The sequence below is a fragment of the Chionomys nivalis genome, chromosome 21, assembly GCF_950005125.1.
Source record: "Chionomys nivalis chromosome 21, mChiNiv1.1, whole genome shotgun sequence".
NCBI lineage: Eukaryota > Metazoa > Chordata > Mammalia > Rodentia > Cricetidae > Chionomys > Chionomys nivalis.
In genome coordinates this window covers 2,645,099-2,668,835 of record NC_080106.1, presented here as the reverse complement: position 1 = coordinate 2,668,835, position 23,737 = coordinate 2,645,099, and the positions used below count along the sequence as shown (strand labels likewise).

Genomic DNA, 23,737 nt, shown 5'->3' with positions numbered 1-23,737 from the left:
GATCCATCTTGATGGTTAGATATTATCTGAGGAATATAGTGGTGAAAATAAATTAATTATTTGCCATAAAATTTTATGAATTTTTTTAAAGACAGAAAAGGTCTGGTATCTAAAATTACAAAGCACTATTCTCATCAATTTTTAATATAAAGAGATTCACTGCATACATACACACACACACACACACACACACACAGGGGGCTAATGATATAGCTGAGTTGGTAATGTGCTTAGTCAGAATGCATGAAGCCCTAAATTCTACCACAGCATTCCATAAACCAAGGGTGGTGCCACATGCTTGTAATCCCGAACTCTGGAGGTAGAGGAATGGGATTCAGAAGTTCAAAGTCACCCTACACTGGGAATGGAAAGCAGCCTCACGACCTAAGGCTGTAGCTAATTCATAGGAGTTCAATTCCATCTGGAGATACTGAGGCTGTCGCAGACAAAGCTCTAAGATGCTACAGAACTGCATAGGTGAGTAATGGAAAGGTTAGAATAAGATAAATACTTCAGTAGTTACATTTTAAATTGCTACCACATTTCAAGACCTCAAGTTGAAGGTATCAGTATTCATGACTGTATTTGGGAGGGAAGCACACTTTCAAGAGTGATAATCTGTTGATTGACATCTGTTTAGTTGCTAATCAAAGCTTGGGATATTTTCAGACATAAGATTAATGATAATCACATCCCTATTTAACTAGCCAGATAAAGTCTTAAAGTCTTACTCTCTCTCTCTCTTTCTCTCTCTCATCTATCTATCTATCTATCTATCTATCTATCTATCTATCTATCTATCTATCTTCATCATCATCATCTATCTATCATCTATCTATCTATCTATCTATCTATCTATCTATCTATCTATCTATCTACTATCATCATCTATCTGTTTCTCTCTCTCTCTCTCTCTCTCTCTCTCCCTCCCTCCCTCCCTCCCTCCCTCCCTCCCTCCCTCCCTCCCTCCCTACCTATTTAATAATACATGGTCTCTTGTAGCCCAGGTTGTTTTGGAACTTGTTAGGTATTTGCAAATTACTTGCTACGTGCTGGGATTGCAGGTGTAGACTAACATACCCAGCTTTTATGTAGTGTTAGGGATCAAACCCAGGGCTTTGGACACTAGACAAGCATTCTCCTAGCTCTGTCCCCAGCCCTTGTCCAGCTATTTCTCCAGCTTTGAGCTTTCCTCACTTATTCCTCCCAGTCATTTGCTACCCAGGCTAGGTTTGGTTTTCTCATGGTCAACAGACTCTGCAAGGTTATTGCATGCTCCACACAGCAGCATGGATCAAGACTTTTAATACATAATTTGTTTGATTTTCACACTTTATGGAATGAATCTCATTGATTTCTTTCCTCAGCTGGTAAAGGCAAGGCTGGGGAGAGTGTGAACACCACACTCGAAGGCATTAGTGCTGAAACTTAAGACCTGAACCTAGCTCAGTGCCACGTTTACATTTTTGCTTTTTGACAAACCCACTCTCTACTTTATACTCCTCCCATGTGTAAAAACAGAAACACCATCTCTACCTAATTATCCATAATTATTGTGGGCTCAAGTATTGTTTATTATTATTACTACTACTATTATTATTATGTGTGTGTACACACGTGCGTGCATGAATGTTGGAGGACAACTTGCAGGGGCAGTTCTCTTTCCACTATTGGGTTCTGAAGTTGGAATTTATGTAGTCTTGGTGGCAGGTTCCCTGGTGGGCTGAGCTATCTTGCTGGCCCATGGACACAGGTATTGATAATGTCTGAAGCAATGTATCCTCAGCAGGAGTTATTGGCATAGTCACTGGTAGACTAGTTCAACAATGTCACCATATTGAGGTAATATGAGTCTTTCCCAGGGCTGTGCTCATTCAAGCGTTCCCTTGTGGACTTGGGAGGGTGACTTCTTGATGGACATCGGAGGGGAGGACACATGATGGCAGCATTTGCTGGGACTGGGATTCATCGGGTGGGTTGAGAGCCGCCAGAAAGGAGGAAACACGATGCTTCCTCTGACCTAGAGACACAAAGCCAAGGAGAATGTTCACAATTCTGAAAAGTCAAGGAACTTCTTTGTTTTGTTTATTATTTTAAAAAGGGAGGAGGGATAGATGGACGATCCCCAGAGTTGGCTTTAAGTGCTTAAGTTCTTCTGGGGCTCACAGGCTCTTTAATGGGTTCAAGGGAGTCCTGCAAAATATGAACAAATCCTGCCAAAATGAACTTTCTATATAGTGACAGACAAGCAGGCCAACAGCGGCTCTCTTGAAGTTTACCATTCTTTGAAGACAATGGTACACATTTATTTAGGGACATCTTATAAGTCGGAGGCCAGCTTCAGTCACTTTTCTAGACTTGGTCCACGTAGTATTTAAACGTCTTAGAGTCTGCATGTCACCCACTCCCTAGGGAGTTGGGGGTGTGTCAGTGCCTGCCTGAGTTATGAGCCATGAGCCAGCCTGGTGAGGGAATATCCTAGAACGGTTTTCAGAGGGTTTGTTAAGTTGCTTAGATTGAAGAATTTTCAAGAAACAAATATATTTGAACTGGGTTTTAAGTTCTACTTATTTAAACAAGTGACTCACCAAGAAACTTTAAGGTAAATAGTGGCCTCAAGAGGAAGTACCAGGGCGTCCAAGCGTCTCCAGCCTCTCTCGGGACCAGCTAATTAATCTCTGCTACAGAACAGCGCCGCCCGGCCCTGCACCGGAGCCAGGCACTTAGAACTGAGAGCCTGCCTGCTCGCTGCGGACAGAAAGAGACTTGGCCTGGTGCTTCCTCCGCAGTCGGGTCCCTATCCTCTCCGGGACGACTCGGTGGCTGCTGGGTTCTATGGGCGTCTCCAAGCCTAAACTGCTTTCTCCCAGGAAGGGGATTAAAAGTCACAAAGAAAGGGAGGGGACCTCGGTGGAGCCCTTGGGGGCGTGGGTGGGGCGTCCCCGAGTGGGCCTAACGCCGCAGCTCTAGAGCAAGCGGGTTGGAGGAGGAGGACGCGCCCTGCCCAGCGCCGGCCCAAACCCAGTGCCGCGGGCTGCGATGCGCATCGCCGCGCGTTGACCCAAGCGGCCGGGCAGCGGCCGAGGCCTCCCGGGCGCCCCGCCCTGCGCCTCCTCCAGCCGCCTGCGCGCGGTGCTGTGCGCCCGGCCCGCCGCCGCTCCGCTCCTCCTCCCCGCCTCGCGGTCCCCTCCTCGGAGTCCTGACTGAGCGCGAGCGCCACACGGCCCCGGGCCGCCGCCGAGCGCGCCAAGACGCCAAGCCACCGAACAGGTGGCCGGAGGCTGTAGGCGCCCAGGCTGAGGCGAGGCCAGGCGAGGCCAGGCGAAGGCGGCCGGGCTGGACATGGTAGCCGGGCGGCTCCGTGCCGCCGCCTGCTCGCGCCTCTAGCCGCCGGCGCGCCGGCGCAGCGGCCCCACCGCGCCCTGCGTGCAGCAGTCGCCGGGCCCAGTGCCTCTCCGGCCGGGGCCAGCGAGGGACGGCGGCATGAAAGTGACCGTGTGCTTCGGGAGGACCCGGGTGGTCGTGCCGTGCGGAGACGGCCGCATGAAAGTTTTCAGCCTCATCCAGCAGGCGGTGACCCGCTACCGGAAGGCCGTGGCCAAGGTGAGTGGCCTGGGGCGCGCGGCGGGAGCGGACCGGGAAGGCGCGGGGATCAATATGGCGCTTCCTGGAGACGGAGGAGGGAGACCGGGAGGCGGGGAAAGGGAAAGTGCGGCAGCCCGGCGGCCTCGTCTGCGCCCCCGGCTCGGACCCTGCGACCGCAAAGTTCTCGGCGCACTCGGGCTGGGCCGCGATCGCCACCCGCACAGTCCCTGGACAGGGTCTGGGTCCTCGGGGCTTAGGAGTGGGCGGCTCGGCGCCCGGAGCCAGTACCGGGCGAGGCTGAGTGCGGCACGCGGGAGGCGCAGCGTTGCCTGGCGGGGCGCCTCTGCCCAGCCGACCGCGGGCCCTGGCAATCCAGCTCCAGGCCTCTCCCCGAGCAGGCCTGCCGCGGAGGGTTGGCCATGGAACTTTGGGGGGTGTGGAAAGAGTTGGGTGATCCCGTACACTTGGGTCGACCCGGACTCATGGACTCCGGTGGGGGCGATGGAGTGGTTCCGACCGATGTTAGGCTCCTTGAAACATCTCAATCTGGACTCGCTTCTGGAGTCGGAGCTCCCTCCCGACCTCTACCCTTACCTCGCTGGACAAGCTGTGCGGAGCCGGGGCTGCAGAGGGCCTGGGGTCGGGGGAGCGTCGGTTTCTCTGTTTTCCTGCTGGAGTAACATTGTCTCCCTTAAACCGCATTCCTCCATTGTGGGGCAGAAGTGGAAGGGCGTTTTGTTAGACTGTTTTACCCTCTCTGCTTGACAACAGCCCACGCTGAAGTTTCGCTCCAGCACCTGAGGATATTTCCTTTGTACCAGAGTGGAATGTGTTCCCTTTGGTATTTCCCGTCTGCTGTCTGTTCAGCAGTGGAGTGGCCTGCCTTCTGTGACTTCGGAACAAGCGAGAAGGGGAAGGTGGCTTTGTCTGCCTAAGTCGCCGAATGCTCAGGGGCCACCCTCCATTTTTCTCTGAAATTAAGGAAGGGCAAAATGGTCACACCTTTGTTTTATTTTGCTTTTACTCTGTGTTGGAAAAAATAACAAAATTGTCCCTTTAAGGCAACTTTGGGGGGATGGTTAGGAATCTGATACGGGGATAGGAGATGCTGAGTTCAACAGCTGTGTTCTTCCAGTTGGTCGAATTCATTGAAAAATCAAACAACGTTTGTGGAAATTGGGCACCTGTTTATCTTGTAAAGCTGACAAGAGGAGAAATCCTCTGTAACTTCACGCTTAAGTGTTTTAAGCATCCTTTCTGATTGACAGTTGGTGATTTAATGTTGTAATGTTGTCTTTGTACTCTGCAGACCAACATTGTTAGCTGTAGAAAAAGAGAAAAGAAAAATGGCAGTAACATATAGTGCAAAAAAGTGTGCCTAGTTCCAGAGCAGAATGCATGGTGCCGTTGCTCTCTGCTTTGCTGATTTTGTTTGTAAAACTAGCCGTGTTTCATCTTGCATACCGCAAGCTGAAATGGTCAACTTGGTCAAATTGCCTGTTATGGGAATACACAGTGACCGACTGTTTGGCTGAATTATTAATTTTTCCATAGAAATTTAAGCATTTACTATCCTAGGTCAAACTAAAGCATTTATTGTGTTGTGGGTTCTAGGCATTTAAGGGACCGGTAGGCTTCTTCCTAGAAGAGGGATAGTGAAAATCTAAAGCAAGATTCCTGTGGCTCCTCAGTGGAGACAGCCACGGAGTGGCTTGTTTGTGCTGTGGGAAGAAGATGTGTCTGGGATGTTGGATGGAGGGAGTGGAACACCCTTGTTGATAGATGTGGCCTGTTCTTCACTGTCAGCAGTGGCTGCTCCGTGGTGAAGGGACTGGCTGGGGAAGAGGTCATAAAAAGAGCAGGAGTAATTGTGAGATGACCAGGTGGGAGAAAGCAAGAAAGGGAGAGGGATTGCTAGAGATAAGAGAGTCAAGGGTGATTCACTGGTTTCCAAAAAGGCTCAGTTTAGGAGGTGGTGTGTTTGTGTGTGTGTTTAGAGATCAGAGGTCATTTTGTTGTTGTCTTTCTCAGTTTCTCTGCACTTTCTGTTTTGAGACAGTCTTTCTGAACCTAGAATTCAAGGCCAGCCAGGGCTACTTGCTCCCCCACCCACATAGTTTTTTTTTTTATAGTATTCGGAGTTTAACCATTGTATCACAAGTTGACTCATAAGTGTACAAAGGGTTGGACTTGGTAACACATAGCTTTATCCCAGAACTCGGAGGCAGAGGCAGGTCAGTCTTTGTGAATTCAAGGCTAGCTTCATCTGTAGAGTAAGCTCCAGGTCACCCAAGGCTACAGAATGAGATCCTGCCTAAAAGGAAAAAAAATTCCCAAACAAACCAAAAACCAAAACCAATCAAGCAGCAACTAAGTGCTGCTCTTCCAGAGGACCTGGGTTGAATTCTCAACACTCTCATGGTGGCTGCTCACAACCATGTATAACTCCAGTCCCAGGGGATCTAATGCTGTTCTGGTCTCGGCAAGCGCTACATGAATGTGGTACCCATACATGCAGACGAATATCCATACACATAAAGTAAACAAATTAACTTAAAAGCTGTTTCTTTCATCCATTTGTTTTTCCTCTTGGATGGTTAGGCGATGGCTGAAATTCATCTTTAGGCTTTCACACTTCTCCCTTCTGTAACATGAAGGGCCGGGCTGTTGGGGTTTCTGCACAGCCCGCAAGTCCCCCAAAAAATCACACAGAGGTCTCCATAAGATTATATAAACTGATTGGCCCCTTAGCTCAAGTGACTTATTAGCTCTTGTAGCTTATATTAACCCATTATTCTTATCTATGTTAGCCACATGGCTCAGTACCTTTCTCAGAGGGGCAGCTCACATCTTGCTTCTTCAGTGGTCTGGGCAGAACTGCAGAGGGAGCTTTCTGCTTCCCAGAATACTCCTGTACTCATCGCTCCACCTCTACTTCCTGTCTGTTTGACCCACCTATACTTCTTGCCTGGCCAATCAGCTTTTATTTAAAACATGATTGACAGAATACAGACAATTCTCCCATACCACCCTTCCCATATAATGTCATTAAGGAGCAAACACATCAAAGCTGTGAGTGTTGCAACTTCTGTTCTCTTATTTCTTCTGCTTAATAAGACAGGGTAGATCCTGTATGAAGAACTGGGTAGCCAGGTCGTGGTAAAATCTTGCCTAGGTTGCTAGGTGACATGAGACATGATGAGCTCCCACCTGCTGGGGAAAAGTGTGGGCAGGCAGAGCAAGTTCAATGGACACAAACCCATGAAGCAGAAGAAAAGGAGAAGGAAAAGAGCTGGCAAAGAAAAACCAATCAAGTTTTCTGTGCACTAAGCACTTTGTGGTGTGGTGGGGTGAATTCTCTGGCATGTTGTTTGTGTTGTTTGAGCTGTTTTCTCTGTAGCTTAGACAAATCAACTTACGACCAGGAAAATACCATGTCTTAGTACCAGAAATGTCCTTAAAAAGTCAGTGTTAGATAGCCTACTCTTAGTCATATGCAATCTCTCTCTCTCTCTCTCTCTCTCTCTCTCTCTCTCTCTCTCTCTCTCTCTCTCTCTCTCATACACACACACACACACATCTATTGGTTTTTCAAGACAGGCTCTCTCTGTGTAACAACTCTGACTGTCCTGGAACTCATTCTATAGACCAAGCTGGCCTTGAACTGAGAGATCTACCTGCCTCTGCCTCCTGAGTGCTGCTGAGATTAAAGGTGTGAGCCACTCCCCGCCCCCGCTGTAATCTATATTTTTACACTAGTGTAAAAATATGTTGGTAGTCATGAATGGTGATGGGTTAAACTAACTGTCCTCATTTACCTACCATTATCAAGACCCGGTTTGAGCAGATGCTGTGCGTAGACAGGTTATGTGTATACTTCACCGAGTGTGTCCAATTGGAGGACCATTTGTGGCTCTGTGTGTGTTCAGAGCCTAACTTACCATTTCTGGCACACACAGAACCTTAGCTTTAACCATGGGGTTTATTGAAGGAAAGCTATTTACTAAATGCCCTGCTCTGGACTTCATAGAAGGAGCCACCATTATGCAGTGGCAGGTGGTGGGTATCTTGTAGTCATTAGGGTTTGCAGTGGGCTTGGTGGGCAGGATGGCTAGCCATGTTTAGGGCCCTGCTTTCTAACTGAGAGGCTGAGTGACCTCAGAAAGCACCTTCCTTGCAGTGGGAGAGTTCTAGGTCTGCAGGGCTGCAGTGGGGTCATGGTGTGGGAACCTAGAGAGTGTGTGGCCGTCCTGAAAGTGTGAGCGAATGTACTGTGGGAACAGAAACTTTGGGGTTTTGGAGCACCGATGTTAGGATCTGGCTGTGGAGCACAGGAAATGCCAGGGAGAGACTTTGGGATGTCATGTGGTCTGGTGACAGCAAAGACAGGACACGGAGTTGATTAGGTGAGCCTGGGTTAATTGGAAAGAAGAGCTCCTGTAGACAGGAGAAGGGATTGAAGACAAGATGAGCGCTGCAACCCCTTAGCTCACCTCCCTTCTCCTTAGAGCCTTATTTTGGTGACAATGTTGGGAACCTGGCTGTGTTAGCTGTTTAACCTTGGGCAAGCTAACCCTCACTTTTGTCATCTCTTTTGCAGAGAGTGCGTGTTGAACTTGATGAATATGACTTCAGAACTAGATCTAGTCTGTAGAAGCTGCTAGGTAAAGATTGAATCAGTGATACATTTCACCTGCAGAGCATGCTCAGCTTTCCTCTATCCCGTAGTTCCTGCTTAGCTTTTGCTTCTTTTGTTTAGAGTGTTAGTTAATTGAAGAGTTGGTTGATTTCAAACCTGCTCATGCAATGGTGCAATCGGAAGGGCAGATTGATTCAGTAAGCCTAGGGAGCAGAGAATGCCAAGAGTGCTCTAAGTGTTTCAGATGGGCTGGCTGGGCCTCTGCTTCCCAAACCAGTCTCCTAAGGGTGACCTAGTAGCATCTTGTTGTTTAGATACAATTTAAAGAGGAGGGGATGTGGGACATACACACAATCCTGCAGTTCAAGCAATGGGAGTGAGAGGCAGGAGGACTGGTCACAAGTTTCAGGCCAGCTTGGTCTGTATAGTGAGTTCCAGGCCAGTTAGTGTTTCAAAGAACAATGAATGAATAAATGAATGAATGAATAAAGGAATAAATAAAAACAATGTATGCTCATGAACATTAAAAAATCTACTTTCTTTTGGGATATTGTTAATTATTAAACTTATGAATCAGGGTTTTTAGGAAATGCCTGGTAGTTGGTATGTTTTTTCTTTTTCTTTTTTTCTTGTATGTGAATAAATGCATGGTAACATTTTGCCACACAGTTGCAAACTTACTGGAAACTTAATGGAAGTTACATTATAGCCGTAATTGAGCGAAGATATAGGCAAGAATAAAAAAGAACTAGTGGAGTAAAGGCATTTGTTATTATTTGCAACATTTTCTGTTGCAAAATAGAAAAAGGAAACATAGTTAAACATACTTCAAAATTCAGCTCTCTGGTGTCCTCTTCTCTCAGAGGTCTAAGGGTCTCTAGAGATTTCTTGCTTTCTTCTCTGGACTCCTTACCCCATACCCCAGCCCCTTGGACTTCCCTGTACTTCTCTGCCTCTGCTCTGTCTTTCCCGATTTTCCTTTCTAGGATGCTTGTTCCCTCTTTGCAGGCTTCCTTTGACCCTCAGCTCAGGCTAGTCCTCTCTGGGAGTGGGCTGTGTGTACTTGGCTGTTTGAGGCCCTCTTTGTGCGTCTCCCGAGGACTCCCTATAGCTCTTGTACCATGTAGGACTCAAGGCTGCTGTGAAGGATGGAGCTGTGATTCTCCTCCAAGGGAGGTGCTGGTACAAATGCCTCACTTCAGTCTGGCTTGTTCAGCAGATGTCTGTCACATAGCCATCATAAAGGATGAGTAAACACATCACACAAATAGCACATGGGAAGGACCTTCTGAGAAGGCACTGATTCCCTCCCGTTAGTTAGAAGGAACCTAAGGCCTGTTTGTTTGTCATGTAGCACACACAGCATACAATCAGAACTAAGAATGAGAGAGTTTGGACAACATGGAAGGTTCTCTTTCATGTTAGCTATTTTCAAGGAGGCTAGTCTGTCTGTGAGACCAAACAGTGCTTAGTCCTGGAGTTTGCGCTGGGTCAGGTTCAAGGCATGTGGCCAAAGCAGTGTGGGAATCTGGCCCTGACTCTACTTAGGCTCGGTCTAGTGCCTCCATGTCTTTCAGTGTGAATCCTTGGGGCTGGGCCAGAAGTGAACGCAAGTGTTTAGGATTTGAGCTTCACAAGATGAATCTGGCTGAGGAGAAGCTCTGCTTGGCTTATGGTGTTTTCAATTCCTCATGGATGAGTTACTTGTTGAAGGTAATGTTTAAAGTCCCACATGGGCCATTAACCTGCAGACAGATCTTCCATCTGTCCTGGAAGGGTCTTACCTTCCTGTGGTGTTGGATGCATGTTTGTGAAGGCAGATGCTCAACAGATCTCTCTCTCTCTCTCTCTCTCTCTCTCTCTCTCTCTCTCTCTCTCTCTCACACACACACACACACACACACACACATTGTTTTCCTCTTTTCAAGGTTGGAAAGAAATGGGGGACAATTAGGCCAGTGGGTTCTTTCCATAGGTTATTTTCCACTGGGTGGAGCTGGCATTTTAGGCACACACAGCATCCTCCCTCCTCCATAGCCATCAATTCCACATTCCTGTCTAGACCTAGATCAGTAGCACTAGAGCCTGAGGTCAGTATGCCAAGTCTTTTTGGTGCCTTTTTTTGTTTGACACAGAAAATAGAATATATATATTTTTTTGAGTTCCTGCTTTACTCTGCAGCTCAGGGTGCCTCAAACTTGTAGTGATCTCCTGCCTTTGGTTACATATGTGTACCACCATGGCGTGTTAGAAAATCCATCCACCCTTTCTTCATTCCTTCTTTCCTGTTTTTCCTCCCCCTCCCTCTCTCCCTCCCTCTCTCCCACTGTCCTTCCCTCCCTCCCTTTCTTTCTTTTCGACAGGCGTAGCTCTGACTGCCTTGGAACTTAATATGTAGACCACCTTGAGCTTGAACACACAGCACTCTCTCTGCCTCTGTCTCCTAACTACTGTCTCCTAAGTGCCCGGATTAAAGGCCTGCTTCGCTTGCCTGCTCAGAGAGTCAAATTCTAATGAAAAGAAATTTAATGTTAGCCGGGCGATGGTGGCGCACGCCTTTAATCCCAGCACTCGGGAGGCAGAGGCAGGCGGATCTCTGTGAGTTCGAGACCAGCCTGGTCTACAGAGCTAATTCCAGGACAGGCTCCAAAGCCACAGAGAAACCCTGTCTCGAAAAACCAAAAAAAAAAAAACAAAAAAAAAAAACAAAAAAAGAAAAAGAAAAGAAAAAAAAGAAAAAGGAAAAGAAATTTAATGTTTAGTGACTAAAGGAGGAGAGGGTCTGATATTTTTCCTCTGTTACTATTTTTGCCTTAAGAAACTTAGAAAAAATTAATGCAAAGATGTGTTTTCGTGGGGTTTGCTTCCTTATGTCTGGCCTCATGTCTTTCAGTGATTTACACCGTTAAGTAATACGCTTGTGCTCAAGATTCAGCTTGTTCGCTTGACTGCTTACCCAGCCTACACAAGAACAGGCCTAGGTTCGGTCTCCATTATTACCTAGAACCAGGTTTGGAGAGGCACACCTATAATTCCTTCACTCTTGAGTTGGTGGCTGAAGGATCAGGTGGAAGTTCAACATAGCAAGTTCAAGGCTTCTCTGAACTACAGGTGACTGTGTCAAAACAAAACCCAGCACGTTTCTTCTCTGATTTCTATCGATATTGACACTTATGAACAATCAAAACAAAACACAAAACCCAACACATTTCTTCTCTGATTTCTATCGATATTGACACTTATGAGCAAAACTTTGAGCTTTACATCCAAATGTCCTAAAATATTGTTTATTTTCTTTTCTTAAATTCTTTGATATATAGATAAGAGAAATGAAATATTTATATAAAAACTTAGATATAAATGTTTGTCGTGACACCAAATAGTCATGATTATGGGTGTGGGTCACCGAACCCTGCTTTCTCACGGGTGGATGGGCAGGGACTGAGGGCCTCATGCTGTGTGCAAGCACATAACTGAATGCACACTATCTTTCTAACCCCAATTGTATACTTTAAATGAGTGAATTTTATGGTTTGTGATTATATCTCAATAAAGATGTTAAAAATAGATTACATAAGCCAGTGTGAATAGGATTCCATTTTTAGGTATTTTATAGTTCCAAGAGTCCCATAAAACATGTCATTGTGTGTCAGAGATAACCAGATACCCCAATTGGAAACAATTTTTTTTAAGGGATTTTAAATACAATGGACTAAATTAACCCTTCTTCCTTGGGCCAGTGCAGTCTATGCCGTCTGCCTGGGGAGCTCTCATCCGATGAACCTCTGCATCCTGTATGCTTCGTTGCCATACCCCCTTGGAAGGCTTCTCAGTTGTTAAACCGTTCCCTCAGCCTTACTCCTCAGCTCCCCAGCTGCCTTTGCTAAATGGAGACTTGACTGGGATGCTGCAAAGATGCCTAGTGAAAGAGTTTTATGTGTGTCTGCTTTTGGCTCTCTGCACCCTCCCTCCACCCCTTCCCATGCTCGTCTCACCACATTTGAGGGCTGGGCAGCTCCAGTTCCAGCCCTTGAGCTCTACCAGCTTATCTAGTCTGCATGTCACCATACTGCTGGATCACCAGCATGTCTAGTCTGCAGGTCACCATGCTGCTGGATTACCCGCATATCTAGTCTGCATGTCACCATACTACTGGATTGGATTACCAGCATACCTAGTCTGCTATTTTCTACAGCGGTGGAAGCTGCCATACTGCACTGATAAAGGAAATTGACGGATGTGTTGTCCAAGGTGGCTTTCTGAGATAAACCACTGGCCAAAAAAGCCAAAACAAAATGAAACAACAACAACAAAACCAAAACAAAACACCACACAAGGGGTTTATTTTCAGTTTTCAGGTTGCAGTCCGTCATCACGGGAAGCACCTTAGCATTTCACCTGTAGAAGATGTGGCAAGCTTTCCCCAGGTGCCTGATCTTCAAGACTCCAGAGAAGTCAGGAACTCCTTTTGCTACAGGGCCACTTACTGCTGCAGACCCTAGGACAGAGTAGGAAGGGACAGAGTCAGGGCTCACTCAGCTTCTGGGATCACTCGGGCTGTGGCCAGCTCCAGTTCCTCGTACCTGGCCGCAGCGGGACTGGTAGGGCTGGTAGCAGGGCTCTGTGTAGGTTTTCAGAAGTCTATAGCCCTGTGGCTCATCCCGAGGCAGGAGCTGAAGCACAGACCACAGAGGAGTGAGGCTTACTGGCTTCTCCACACCTTGCTCAACTTGTTTTCTTACATAATACAGGACCACCTGCCCAGGGGAGGTACCGCCCACAAAAGGGCTGGGCCCTCCCACATCAATCATTCATCAAGAAAGTGCCTGACAGCCGTGATGTGCCACAAGCCAATCTGATGGAGGTAGTTCCTGTTCCCAGGAGACTGTAGTTTATGTCAACTTGATAAAAACTGATTGCATACAGTGTGCTATATTTGAATTATTTCTTTATTTGATATTTTTAAAGATGGTCTCATGAAGCCTGAGTAGTTGAGTATGACCTTGAATTTCTGGTCTTCTTGTCCCACTCCTAGGTGCTTTTCTCCTGGGTGCTTAGGTCGCTACGACACCCAGTTTTCTCTGTGCTGGGACTGAAATGCAGGGCACTGGAAGTACCGTGTAGGCACCACCAACTCAGTCTCCTTGAACATTTTGAAAGGCATCAAATCTGTATTTTTCACTTAAAAACCTTTTGAATCTTGGGGAGGATACACTTTGGAACTGCAAGTGTACTCTATTTGAAACATGCCTGAGGCTTCTGAAGATCTTCCTGATTCCTTAACTAAACAGCTCTGAGACAACTGTAGGGCATAGAAACCACCCGTGCTGGATTTGGAATGGGAAAGGAGACCTTTTGTGACTACTCGGAGCCTTCATTATATAGGCTTCTATAACTTCTATGCCCATAGCCCTTTCTTACCCTTCTGTGAACCTCGAGCTGGTGACTAGGAACAGCTCACATCAGCATATAGGAACACAGAACATCTTTTGCTTGTAAGGGCTGGCAGATTGGTTGACACTCCTTTTAATACTTAGTTCAGCTAAGGGCTCCCATTGTCAACCACCTCTTGACTTCACCCAAGAATTGACCTATTTATTGTATGAGAAATAGGGAGTGGTATCTCGAGGGTGTGGTGAGTTTTGGGTAGGGCAGGAGGTGTTGTTCGGTTAGACTTACAACATTAGGGGCACATAGCTTTGTGTTCCAGATGACCCTTTCTCCCCATCTCCCCACTCTGGGGCACAGTGTGGGCTCCTGCACCGTGGAGGCTGTGTTCATGAAAGTAGTGCTCCCTCCTGTCCTCACAGAGACTTAGGAAGTTGCTAGGCCCTGATCAGAGTGATAAAGCTGCACGGTTGGGCAATGTTACTTCCACTCTCCCTTCCAGCATTTTGTTTGTAAACATCGCTGCACAGGAAGGGCGCTGAAATGTAAAGCTTAGCTTCCTTTGTCAATTGCAGATGGGTTTTACGTATTCCTGATCATCTCCTTCGCTTTTTTTGCTCTTTGCTGGTAAAAGGCTGAGCAGAGCTTTCGGAAACATTCTAGAACACTCGCGTGTTTGATAGGCTTTGGCAGAAGCTGGGCTTGGTGGTACATACTTGTCTCAGCATTTGGGAGGCAGAGGCAGGAGGATTATTACTCCAAGTGTGAGCTCTGGGCCAGATGAGGCTGTATAATGAGCCAAGAGAACGAAGCGTTTGAGAGCAAAGCTATACTGGAAGGGTTTTAGACAGAGAGTGGCTCTGTTGCCTTCCTGCCACTAAAGGGAAGCTGCTTTCATGGACTCTACCCAGTCTTTGCTCTTGGCATCACAAGGATCCTCAGGTCAGAGCGATGGTGGAAGGCTCACCCGAGTGTTGTACCCGGGGCATGAGTTGTTTGCCTGTTGACTTGGGGAGTTATGGAGACAGTGTCTTTCACAGGAATATTCACCATATTTTCTCGGGTCAAGTTTATCTCAAGGGCATTTCCGAGAGGTGGGAGGAGACCCTGTAGAGACACCAGGGAGCAGTCATGGTTGCGGCCATTCCCAGGAGTGGGGTGGTGATGGCGGTGCATGCGATGACCGAGGGCCTTACCTGTTCACCCCACAGAGGGTTGGCGGTGATGAAATCCTCACTTACCCAGTGAGGAATGTTGGAATCATGGACAAGGCTGCACAATGATGCATGTTCGTCTCTCTCATGCACAGCTCTGATGCTGTTGAGCCTGTACTGTGACACTGTGTTACCACACACTGTAGGATAGTGCAGTCTCCCTGCACAGGACACACAGTGTGACCACACACTGTAGGATAGTGCAGTCTGTCTGCACAGGACATACGGTGTGAACACACACTGTAGGATAGTGCAGTCTGTCTGCCCAGGACACACGGTGTGACCACACACTGTAGGATAGTGCGGTCTCCCTGCACAGGACACACAGTGTGACCACACACTGTAGGATAGTGCGGTCTGTCTGCCCAGGACACACGGTGTGACCACACACTGTAGGATAGTGCGGTCTCCCTGCACAGGACACACAGTGACCACACACTGTAGGATAGTGCAGTCCTACAGGAATTCCCCAGAAGAGCGTGTTCTCATCTGTCTTAAGTTAACTTGAATGGCTTAGGGGTTCAGGAAATAAGTTTGCTTTCGCTGTTGAAGATCAGTTGACTGTCAAAGCCCCTGGTTACTTAGCTATGGACCCTGGACCAGCAGAAGTCACATTGCTTAGAAATACAACATCTTGACCCTCCGTTTCAGAGTCTGCATTTTATGTAGGTTGGCGAGTGGCGCCTAACAGTTAGAGCTTAGCCGCTGCCCTGCAGAGACAGCCAGGGAGCATTTTAAAGCCCAGCGCCTGTGCTGTACTCAGCAAAGGAACCTGGACGCTGAGTCAGGACTGGGTACCAACAGTTCTGCTAAGCTCAGGCAGGTTCCTGTGCAACCAGGATGAAGAGTACCTGGTCTGTGCCAGTCTGCAGACCTCTCAGGTGATTGGCTCTTGGGATGTGGGGGTCCAAGCTGCCTTTGGCTGGATATCGAATTGTCCAGTGCACCATGGGAAATGTCAGCTCAGGGGCTGGTCAAAATGGCAGTTGCCCACAGTCTGTTGTCCTACCTGACTTTCCAAGTCCCTCCATTTTTCTGCCTGGTAATTTTACTGGTTCTTATTTGTGCAGACAGTTGATAGCCCATGTGTTAGGTACACTGTTGGTTTTAATTATGAATTTTTTAACAGTATTCATTTATTACAGCGTGTATGTGCATGTGCACACACACACACTTGTGCACACACGTGTATATGTTTGGAGATCAGAGGACAACTTATGGGAGTCAGTTCTCTCTTTCCACTGAGTACTGAGGATCCAGCCCAGGTTACCAGCTTCTGGTGGCAGGTACCCCTCATCCGCTGAGCTTTCCCGACAGCCCCGAGTTATAAACTCTTTCGGCTTATTTTTTGTTGTCTTTTTGGAGACACAGTCTTAGGTAGCCCAGATCTACCTCAAACTCATTTTGTGACTGAGGATGACCTTGAGCTCCTCCTGAGACTTCTATCCCTGCCCACAGTGTGGTGTTGGACCTAGGGTCTTTTGCATGAAAGTGTTCTACCAACTGTGGTACAAGCCAGCCCTGGCGATGAACTCTAACTGCTGTGTGGTCTGGGTCGTTACCCTCTGCTACCCAAAGCTGGGTCCGGATGTTGAGATCAGGCAGTGAAGAGATCGCCCAGGAGGTGGTAAAGAGGGCAAGAAAGGAAAGGCTGGTAGAGGCAAGCATCAGCCACGTGGCTAGTCTCACTGGGTCCTCAGGTGTCCACGATTTATAGACACAGGACAGCTAAGTTTGTTTTGTGGTAAAGCTGTGGAGGAGGACTGAGTGCTCTTGGTGGAATTTTTCCCATTTGTTTCCGAGTATACAACTGTGCTAGACAGGGCACGACAGAGAAGCCCAGAGATGCCTTTTGCCCGGCCATAGAGCATTTCATTTGCATTTATTCTCTGCATCTTAGGACATTCTTTATCCCTGCCCCAAAGTACCAGGGACCTGTAAACCTTCTCAGAAGGTCTGTCTGTATCAAGGCCTTTTCTTTCATCAGCATAACCATTGGTAGCTTTGCTTTACCTCTCCTCCCCTCCCCTTCTCTCCACTCTCCTCCCCTCCCTCCTTTCTTTCTCTTAAGGCAGAGTTTCTCTGTGTAGTCCTGAGTGTCCTGGAATTTGCTTTGTAGATCAGTTTCAATTCAGGGGTCCTCCTGCCTCTGGAGGCATGTTCCATTATGCCTGGCTATTTAATTATTTTAACATTTGCTTATCTATTAATTTATCTCTGTGTGTATATGTGTATGGGCATACAAGTGCCATGGCAACACTCGTGACAGTTGGATGACAACTTGCAGGGATTGGTTCTTTTCTTCCACACTGTGCATTGTGGGTGGAAACTCAAGTCATAGGGTTTGTCAGCAAGTGCTCTTAACCACTGAGCCATCTCTCCAGCATGTTTGCGTTCTGTTCGCTCTGGCAAGCTGGGCTCCTAGTACAGCTCTGGGCCTGGTCTGGCCCTCCTTCCTTTAGCTTCTTCCTCTGATGGCTGACAGTGTGTGTGCGCAGTAAGCCAGGGACCTTTGTGCATGTGCAGAGTAAGCCAGGGACCTGCGTGTGTGTGCACAGTAAGCCAGGGACCTGCATGTGTGTGCACAGTAAGCCAGGGACAGATCTGGAGAGGGGCTGATAGTAGAGCAGCCTCCTCAGTGGTGCTTTCAGAGGGGCAGGTTGCAGTTCTTACTAATAATAAAATAATATAATAAAATATTATCTTCAAATATGCTGCCGCTGTACGGTAGGCACTGTTACCTAGAGCACTGTGTGAGGTGGCGCAGCATGCTGGTCCCCAGTCTGTTTTTGGGCATCTTAGGCTGTATCTCTGCCGCTCTTGAGATGGAGAGGCCAGCACAGCGGCACTGTCCTTGTATGTACGTAGTCACCAGATCTGTGCAGATGCCATACTTCTCAAAATCAGAGGTGTGCAGTAACTTTCGGCAGCTGTCTGTCCCCTGCTGTGTGTGTGTGTACACGTGTGTGCATGCATGTCCTGAATATAGAATCAAGCATTCTTTTAGCTGAGATGTTTTAAACTTGCCCTTGTTTTGATCTAGGCAAGGGTTGTAAAGTCCACGTCCTGTGTGTTTGAGGCTGAACGACCTAAGTAGTAGTCTGTTTACATATTTCATGGGCCAACGACCTGCCAGCTTTCCCAGGCTATATGCTAGAGAGAGATAATGATAATCATAGCTTAGGTTTATGTGGCATCTTTCTCTGAGAGGTTCAAAGTGGCGGAGCCACTCAAGACTCCATTATGGCCATGTCCTGTGAGGTAAGTGATCTGTAGTACCTTCTGAGTTCCTGCACAGAAGGGGGAAATGGTGATTTCATCAGTTCACTTGAGCAGTGCCCAGAGGGTCACTTTTGCAACAGTGGGCTGCTGAGAACCGCAGCACCAATCTGCCCCTTTGAGATGCAGTTGTGTGAATGCTGGGCACTGACTGCAATCTTGGGGATATTTATGCTTTGTAGAATTGACCGGAATTTCCTTGATACTTGTCTCACAGGCTGGCACATCCTTGCATTTGGCTTGTTCTGGCCCCTTCCTTCCACCCTTCCGCCACCCCTCTGTGTCGTGGGGGCTCACCTTTGCAGGCACCCGCTAAAGCTCCTGTAGAGTTCTGCAGCTCTGTCTGCTGACTATATGGCCTGGTCTGGTGTATTGGTGGCTCCCATAATACATCACCGTAAAGTGTAGGGCTGACTGTTTCATGTAGAATCAGGTTCTGAACTGCAGGGCTCATGACTGATGCAGGTGGTAATTAAGAACTAGCCCTCCAGGTTTGAGGAGCCCCTGTAATTAAGCCTGAGTGGACGGTAAGAGGTGCACTTCATGTTCAGCGTGGAGTTAGTATCATGTTGGTCATAGGGGTGTATGTGCTGCTGTCTTCCTGGAAGGAATGTTTGACTTGAACGTGGTTCTTGAATCATTAATTTATCATTGTCCGTGTGTGTGAGTATGAATATATATATATATATATATATATATATATATATATATATAGTGCTGGAATTGAATCTAGGGCTTTTATGAATACTAGGTAATTATACCAGCAGCAGTAGCAAGCTAGATCTTTTGTTCTTCCTTCCTTTTTTCCTCCTCCTCCCTTCTCCCTTCCTTTCCCTCTTTTTTTTTTTTTTTTTTAAATAATTGCTAAAAGCCCTTGGACTATATTCTGTAACCTCCAGCCCCACTCCACTTGAAACATAACCTCCTGGAGGGAGGAAGCAGGACTCGGGAAGCTAAGGAGCCTTACTGATATAAAGGTCCGAAAGCTAGAAGATTCACAAGGCCTCTGCCCACAGCTATATAAGCAGTAAAAACTGGTGGAGGTGGGAGATGCTTCAGTGGGATTGCCTACAAGCTGGGCAGGGTTGCAGCTCTCCCGAGTGGTCACCCATGCTGTGATGGGCCTTTTGGTGATGCAGCTACTCCTCTTTTTAGTCACCCATGCCCCTGAAGTGACCACCACCAACCCAGGGCTTCACCAGTCTTGACTTGGTTGGAGTCATTTCTTAGGTCTGTTGCGTGTGCCCTCCCTGTCTGTGGTGAATAAGTACATGCTTATTTATGCCGTGCCGGAGAAGTCATACAATGGAAGTTGTGGAAGCAGGAAGAACAGCAGGGAATTCCCGTGTGCCCCGCAACGGGGTTCTGGTACCTGTAGGCGCTGGAGTTAGAGGAGGCATCATCCAGCTGTTGGTGCCCTAAGAATGTGCCAGTGGGTGTAGGGTGTGCTGACCCACCTCTGCAGATATCCTTTGTCATTTCTTCCCAGGGAGGCCGAAGCATTGCTTCCGTATACTCCTCTTTGAGTAGAGTTCAGCACTGCCTGAGACACCAGCTTTCTAGGCCCTGTGGTGGCTCGCTATCAACAGAGGATGATGCATTGTGCTGTGCACCTCAATAGAGGATGATGCATTGTGCTGTGCACCTCAGTAGAGGATGATGCATTGTGCTGTGCACCCACCACCTCAATAGAGGACAATGCATTGTGCTGTGCACCCACCACCTCAATAGAGGACAATGCATTGTGTTGTGCACCTCAATAGAGGACGATGCATTGTGCTGTGCACCTCAATAGAGGATGATGCATTGTGCGTGCATCCACCACCTCCATAGAGGATGATGCCTTGAGCGTGGCTGTGGTTATGGCTTGTGTTGTTTTCTCCAAGTGGAGCTGGCTTTTCAGTTTTAGTATGCTAACTATCCAAAGGTATTTATCTATGTGTCTACCTCATAGAGTGTGCATGCCAGCGTGTCTGTGCACCCGTGTGTGCCTGTGGTGTGCATATGTGTATGTGTGCATTGTGGGAGCTTGGATTGAAGGGATGTTATTACCGCTGCTGGTAGGCTTCGGACTCGTTTTAGAGTTACGGGTTTTCAAGTGTCTCTGAGGTAATCATTGACTCTGTTGTGTAACTCTGTGGATTACGGAAATGCAGTCAGTTTTTGTATGACTCATAAATCTTAAAAAAAATTCCTATTGAGATACTTAGAATTTCCTGGAGAGTGTGTGTGTGTGTGTGTATGTGTGTGTGTACGTATGCATGTATGTGTAAACTTTGCAACAGAACTTTCCAAGTTTTTCATTCTTTTTTTGTTAACCCTGTTGTAACTTTTCACTCTGCTTCATTTGAAAGAGCACCACATTATTTTCCCCTCTCTGATGCATCCTCCCTTCTCCTTCGCTTCAGTCACTGTGATGTCTGAGTCCTGCTGACTGTGGTAGCCGTGAGTAGGGTATTGAAATCAGGATGAGGAGGGACTCCTTAGCTGAGGGGGAGATGGAATCATTCGGGTCTCCCTCCTCTTGTTTTGCATTGCTGCTCTGCACTGTTGGTGGTGGAATGACGCCAGCATCTTCTTCCCCCTTGTTTATCGAGCGTCATTACCGTGCCTGCCTCCTCAGGGACCTGACTGATTGGTAAATTAGTGCCAGCAGAGACGGGGGAGACATCGTGGGAGTGGTGTTTTCTTTAAGCAAACGCGCTCTACAATTTTGTTGTTTGCATGTCCATTTTGGGGTACTAGAAATAGTCTATATGTACATAGTGTAAATGATCCAAAATCTAACGTTCTGGGTGTTTAGAAGACGGGCGGCATGTAGCAAGTGTCAGAAACAGGTCATGGACCTTGGGGAGATCTGGCTCCAGTCCTCAGTGGGAAGGCATGTTCTTTCTTTCCCAATCCCCACATGTAGTGTGTTACCTCTGGGTATAATTACTTTCCCCTGTTATTCATAAAGTCCCTGGTCTGTCCACCTTGATGGCAGTAGTAGTCATAAAGTTATTCAAAATGGGAGAGGGTTTGGCCACTAATTTCCTGGCAACCTACATGTGCCTTCCCCTTGCAGGGGCTCTTCTGCTGTGAATGTATAGTTTTTATCACCGTGGGTTTCTTCTTTTCTTGGACTGTTACCTAGTGTCAAGGTGAAGGGTGGGTGGGTGTTCATTGGGTGATAGCAATCTTCGCATTCGCGTGTCCTGCACTGGCATATTCCGGTTATGTGAATGTCTGCCGCCCTGAGCATCCACAGTACCCCAGGGGAAGCACAGAGAGAAAGGCCCACTGTTGGCGAATGTATTGGATGTGTAATGTCTTTTATCTACCTCTGCCTGTTTACATCTCACTGACTGTGGATGTCACTACAAAAGGGTGGGGAGAAATGCCCAAAATAAGTCTTTTCTTTTTAAATATGGTGTGGTCTATAACATGCCTTGGAAGTGCCCTCTCTTGAGGATTATCTGAAGAGTATGGATTTCAAAATGCATGGTATGGGAAACCATGGGTTTTTGCTTCTGAGGTTACAAAAGCCCAGCTATGCGGAACGTGCAGGTTTCAGGAGATCTGGAAAATCGCCCGTTTTCAGTAGAATAAGATCGTTCACTTGTATGTTTTGTTAAAGATAGCCTTGCCACATGGACTGGAAGATTGACAGCATTCCTAAGTGAAGCCGCAGCTACTCCTTCCCCCTTGAGAGCTTTTCCACCCCATCTCATGTGCAGCACACACTTCCTGCAGCTACTTGAGTCTATAATTGGTTCTGTAAATTAATTGGCACAAACTCCAGTATCCACTTTACTCCCAGCAGCCCCAAGGTAAGGAGACATTTAGATGGTGATTAGATTTCTTATTTTCTTTCCTTTTCCTTTCAAATCTCCACCCTATCTGTCTGTCTCTGTCTTTCTCTCTCCTGTGTGTGTCTGTGTGTCTCTGTTTCTCTATCTCTCTCTGTCTCTGTCTCCTGTGTGTGTGTGTCTGTGTGTCTCTGTCTCTCTATCTCTCTGTCTCTCCTGTGTGTGTCTGTGTGTCTCTGTCTCTCTCTGTCTCTGTCTCTCTCCTGTGTGTATATGTTCCTGTGTGTGCATTCCTGGGTGCCAGTCTTCCCCTTGCACGTTGTTTGAGAGAGTCTTTCTCACCAGGCCGAGCTAGCCAGCCCTTAGCGTCTTGGGATTGTCCTGTCTCCAGCTCCTATCTCATCTGGGAGTCCTGGAATTGCAGACAGGTGCTGCCACATCCGGGTTCTGCAGATCTAAACTCAGGTTCTCATACTCCTGTAGCACACTTTGCCCACGGGGCTAACGCTTCAAACTTACCATGGTTTCTTGCCTCTTGCTCTCTCATTCCCTCCCTAGATCAGAACCTAGAACTCCTGCACAGCCCTCACCACTTACCTTTGCCAAGAGCATACTGAGAAGTGAGAACAGGGATGCCCCCTGGGACTATTACTCTGGTCAGTGGCTGAGACAAGCTTTGTACCAGAGAACTCAAGTGTCCCTACTTGATGGTCTGGGACAGTTTACCGTACTCTTCCCAAAATTCCACAAGAGACAAAGAAATGGGGACAGAAAGGGGAAGAAAATGATTTTAAAACATGTTTGAGAATACCAGGAAAAAAAATCTTATCTTCAGTTAGATGTCCCTGCATTTCTTAATTTTCCATCATTTTGGCTGAAATGAGAAATCTTAAAACACAAGAGTTTTTCTTCTTCTTCTTCTATCATTTCACAAGGACCTATATTTTATTTATTTTAAATTTTAAAATTTATCTTGATTTATTATTATTGTATGTATAGGTGTGTGAGTGGGCACACAAGTGCACAGCACATGTGTGGTCAGAGGACAATTTGGGCACTCGTCCTTTTTCCTCTACTGATGGCCCTGAGGACCCATGTTGTCAGGCTTCACTAGCGTTTTTATACCCTGAGCCATTCCAGCTTCTTTAGCTAAAGTTTGCCGTTTGCATTTTTAGAATATTTTAAATAATCAAATTATGAGTTTAAACATGAACAGTTTCAGAAACTACATATGAGATAAACATTATTTTGATTGGGTTTCAAAACAGTTAAAGAGATGTATTCACTTAAATGACACAGAAACACATGCCAGTGTTTATTTTAAAGTGATGGGATTATGACTTTTCCTGAAGATTTTATACTGTGGTTGGTAATATTTTTGTGATCTAGACTATATAATCACTTGCTTTTATTTAGACATTCTAGTAGACAATAAAATAAGTGTATTTTAGAGAGCATATTTAGATGTTTAGATGGAAGTTGCAACATCTCAGTGTCTAATTCTTCCAAGTTAGTGCTTTTTTAATTTTAATTAAAATAATTTTAGACTGTGGATGATCTCAGTCGGTAGAGTGTTTGCTTAGCGTGTATGAAGCACTGGGTTTGATCCCAGGGGGGTGTAAATTGGATGAGGTAGTATATGCTTTTAATCTCAACACTGAGGAGGTGGATGTAGAAGTTCCAGAGTTTACTACAATGAGTTCAAGACCAGCCTAGGAATCCTGACACCCTATTCAAAATAGATAGATAGATGATAGATAGATAGATAGATAGATAGATAGATAGAGATGATAGATATATAGGTAGATAGATGGAGAGATAGAAACAGATGATAGAAAGAG

General features: G+C 46.8%; 1 protein-coding gene across 16 annotated transcripts in view; it reads left to right on the top strand.

The window, feature by feature from the left end:
* The first annotated feature begins 3,082 nt into the window (after nt 1–3,082).
* Pard3 (par-3 family cell polarity regulator) overlaps nt 3,083–23,737 on the top strand; it is a 490,400-nt gene continuing 469,745 nt past the window's right edge. For 8 of the 16 annotated variants that reach the window (XM_057753429.1, XM_057753430.1, XM_057753421.1 and 5 more), the window contains exon 1: nt 3,087–3,603. In XM_057753429.1, coding sequence (XP_057609412.1) covers nt 3,484–3,603 — 120 coding nt within the window. In that variant the 5' untranslated portion in view covers nt 3,087–3,483. Of the gene's footprint in view, nt 3,604–23,737 lie in introns of all 16 variants that reach the window. The other 8 variants (XM_057753425.1, XM_057753427.1, XM_057753426.1 and 5 more) reach the window with 3 other exon arrangements.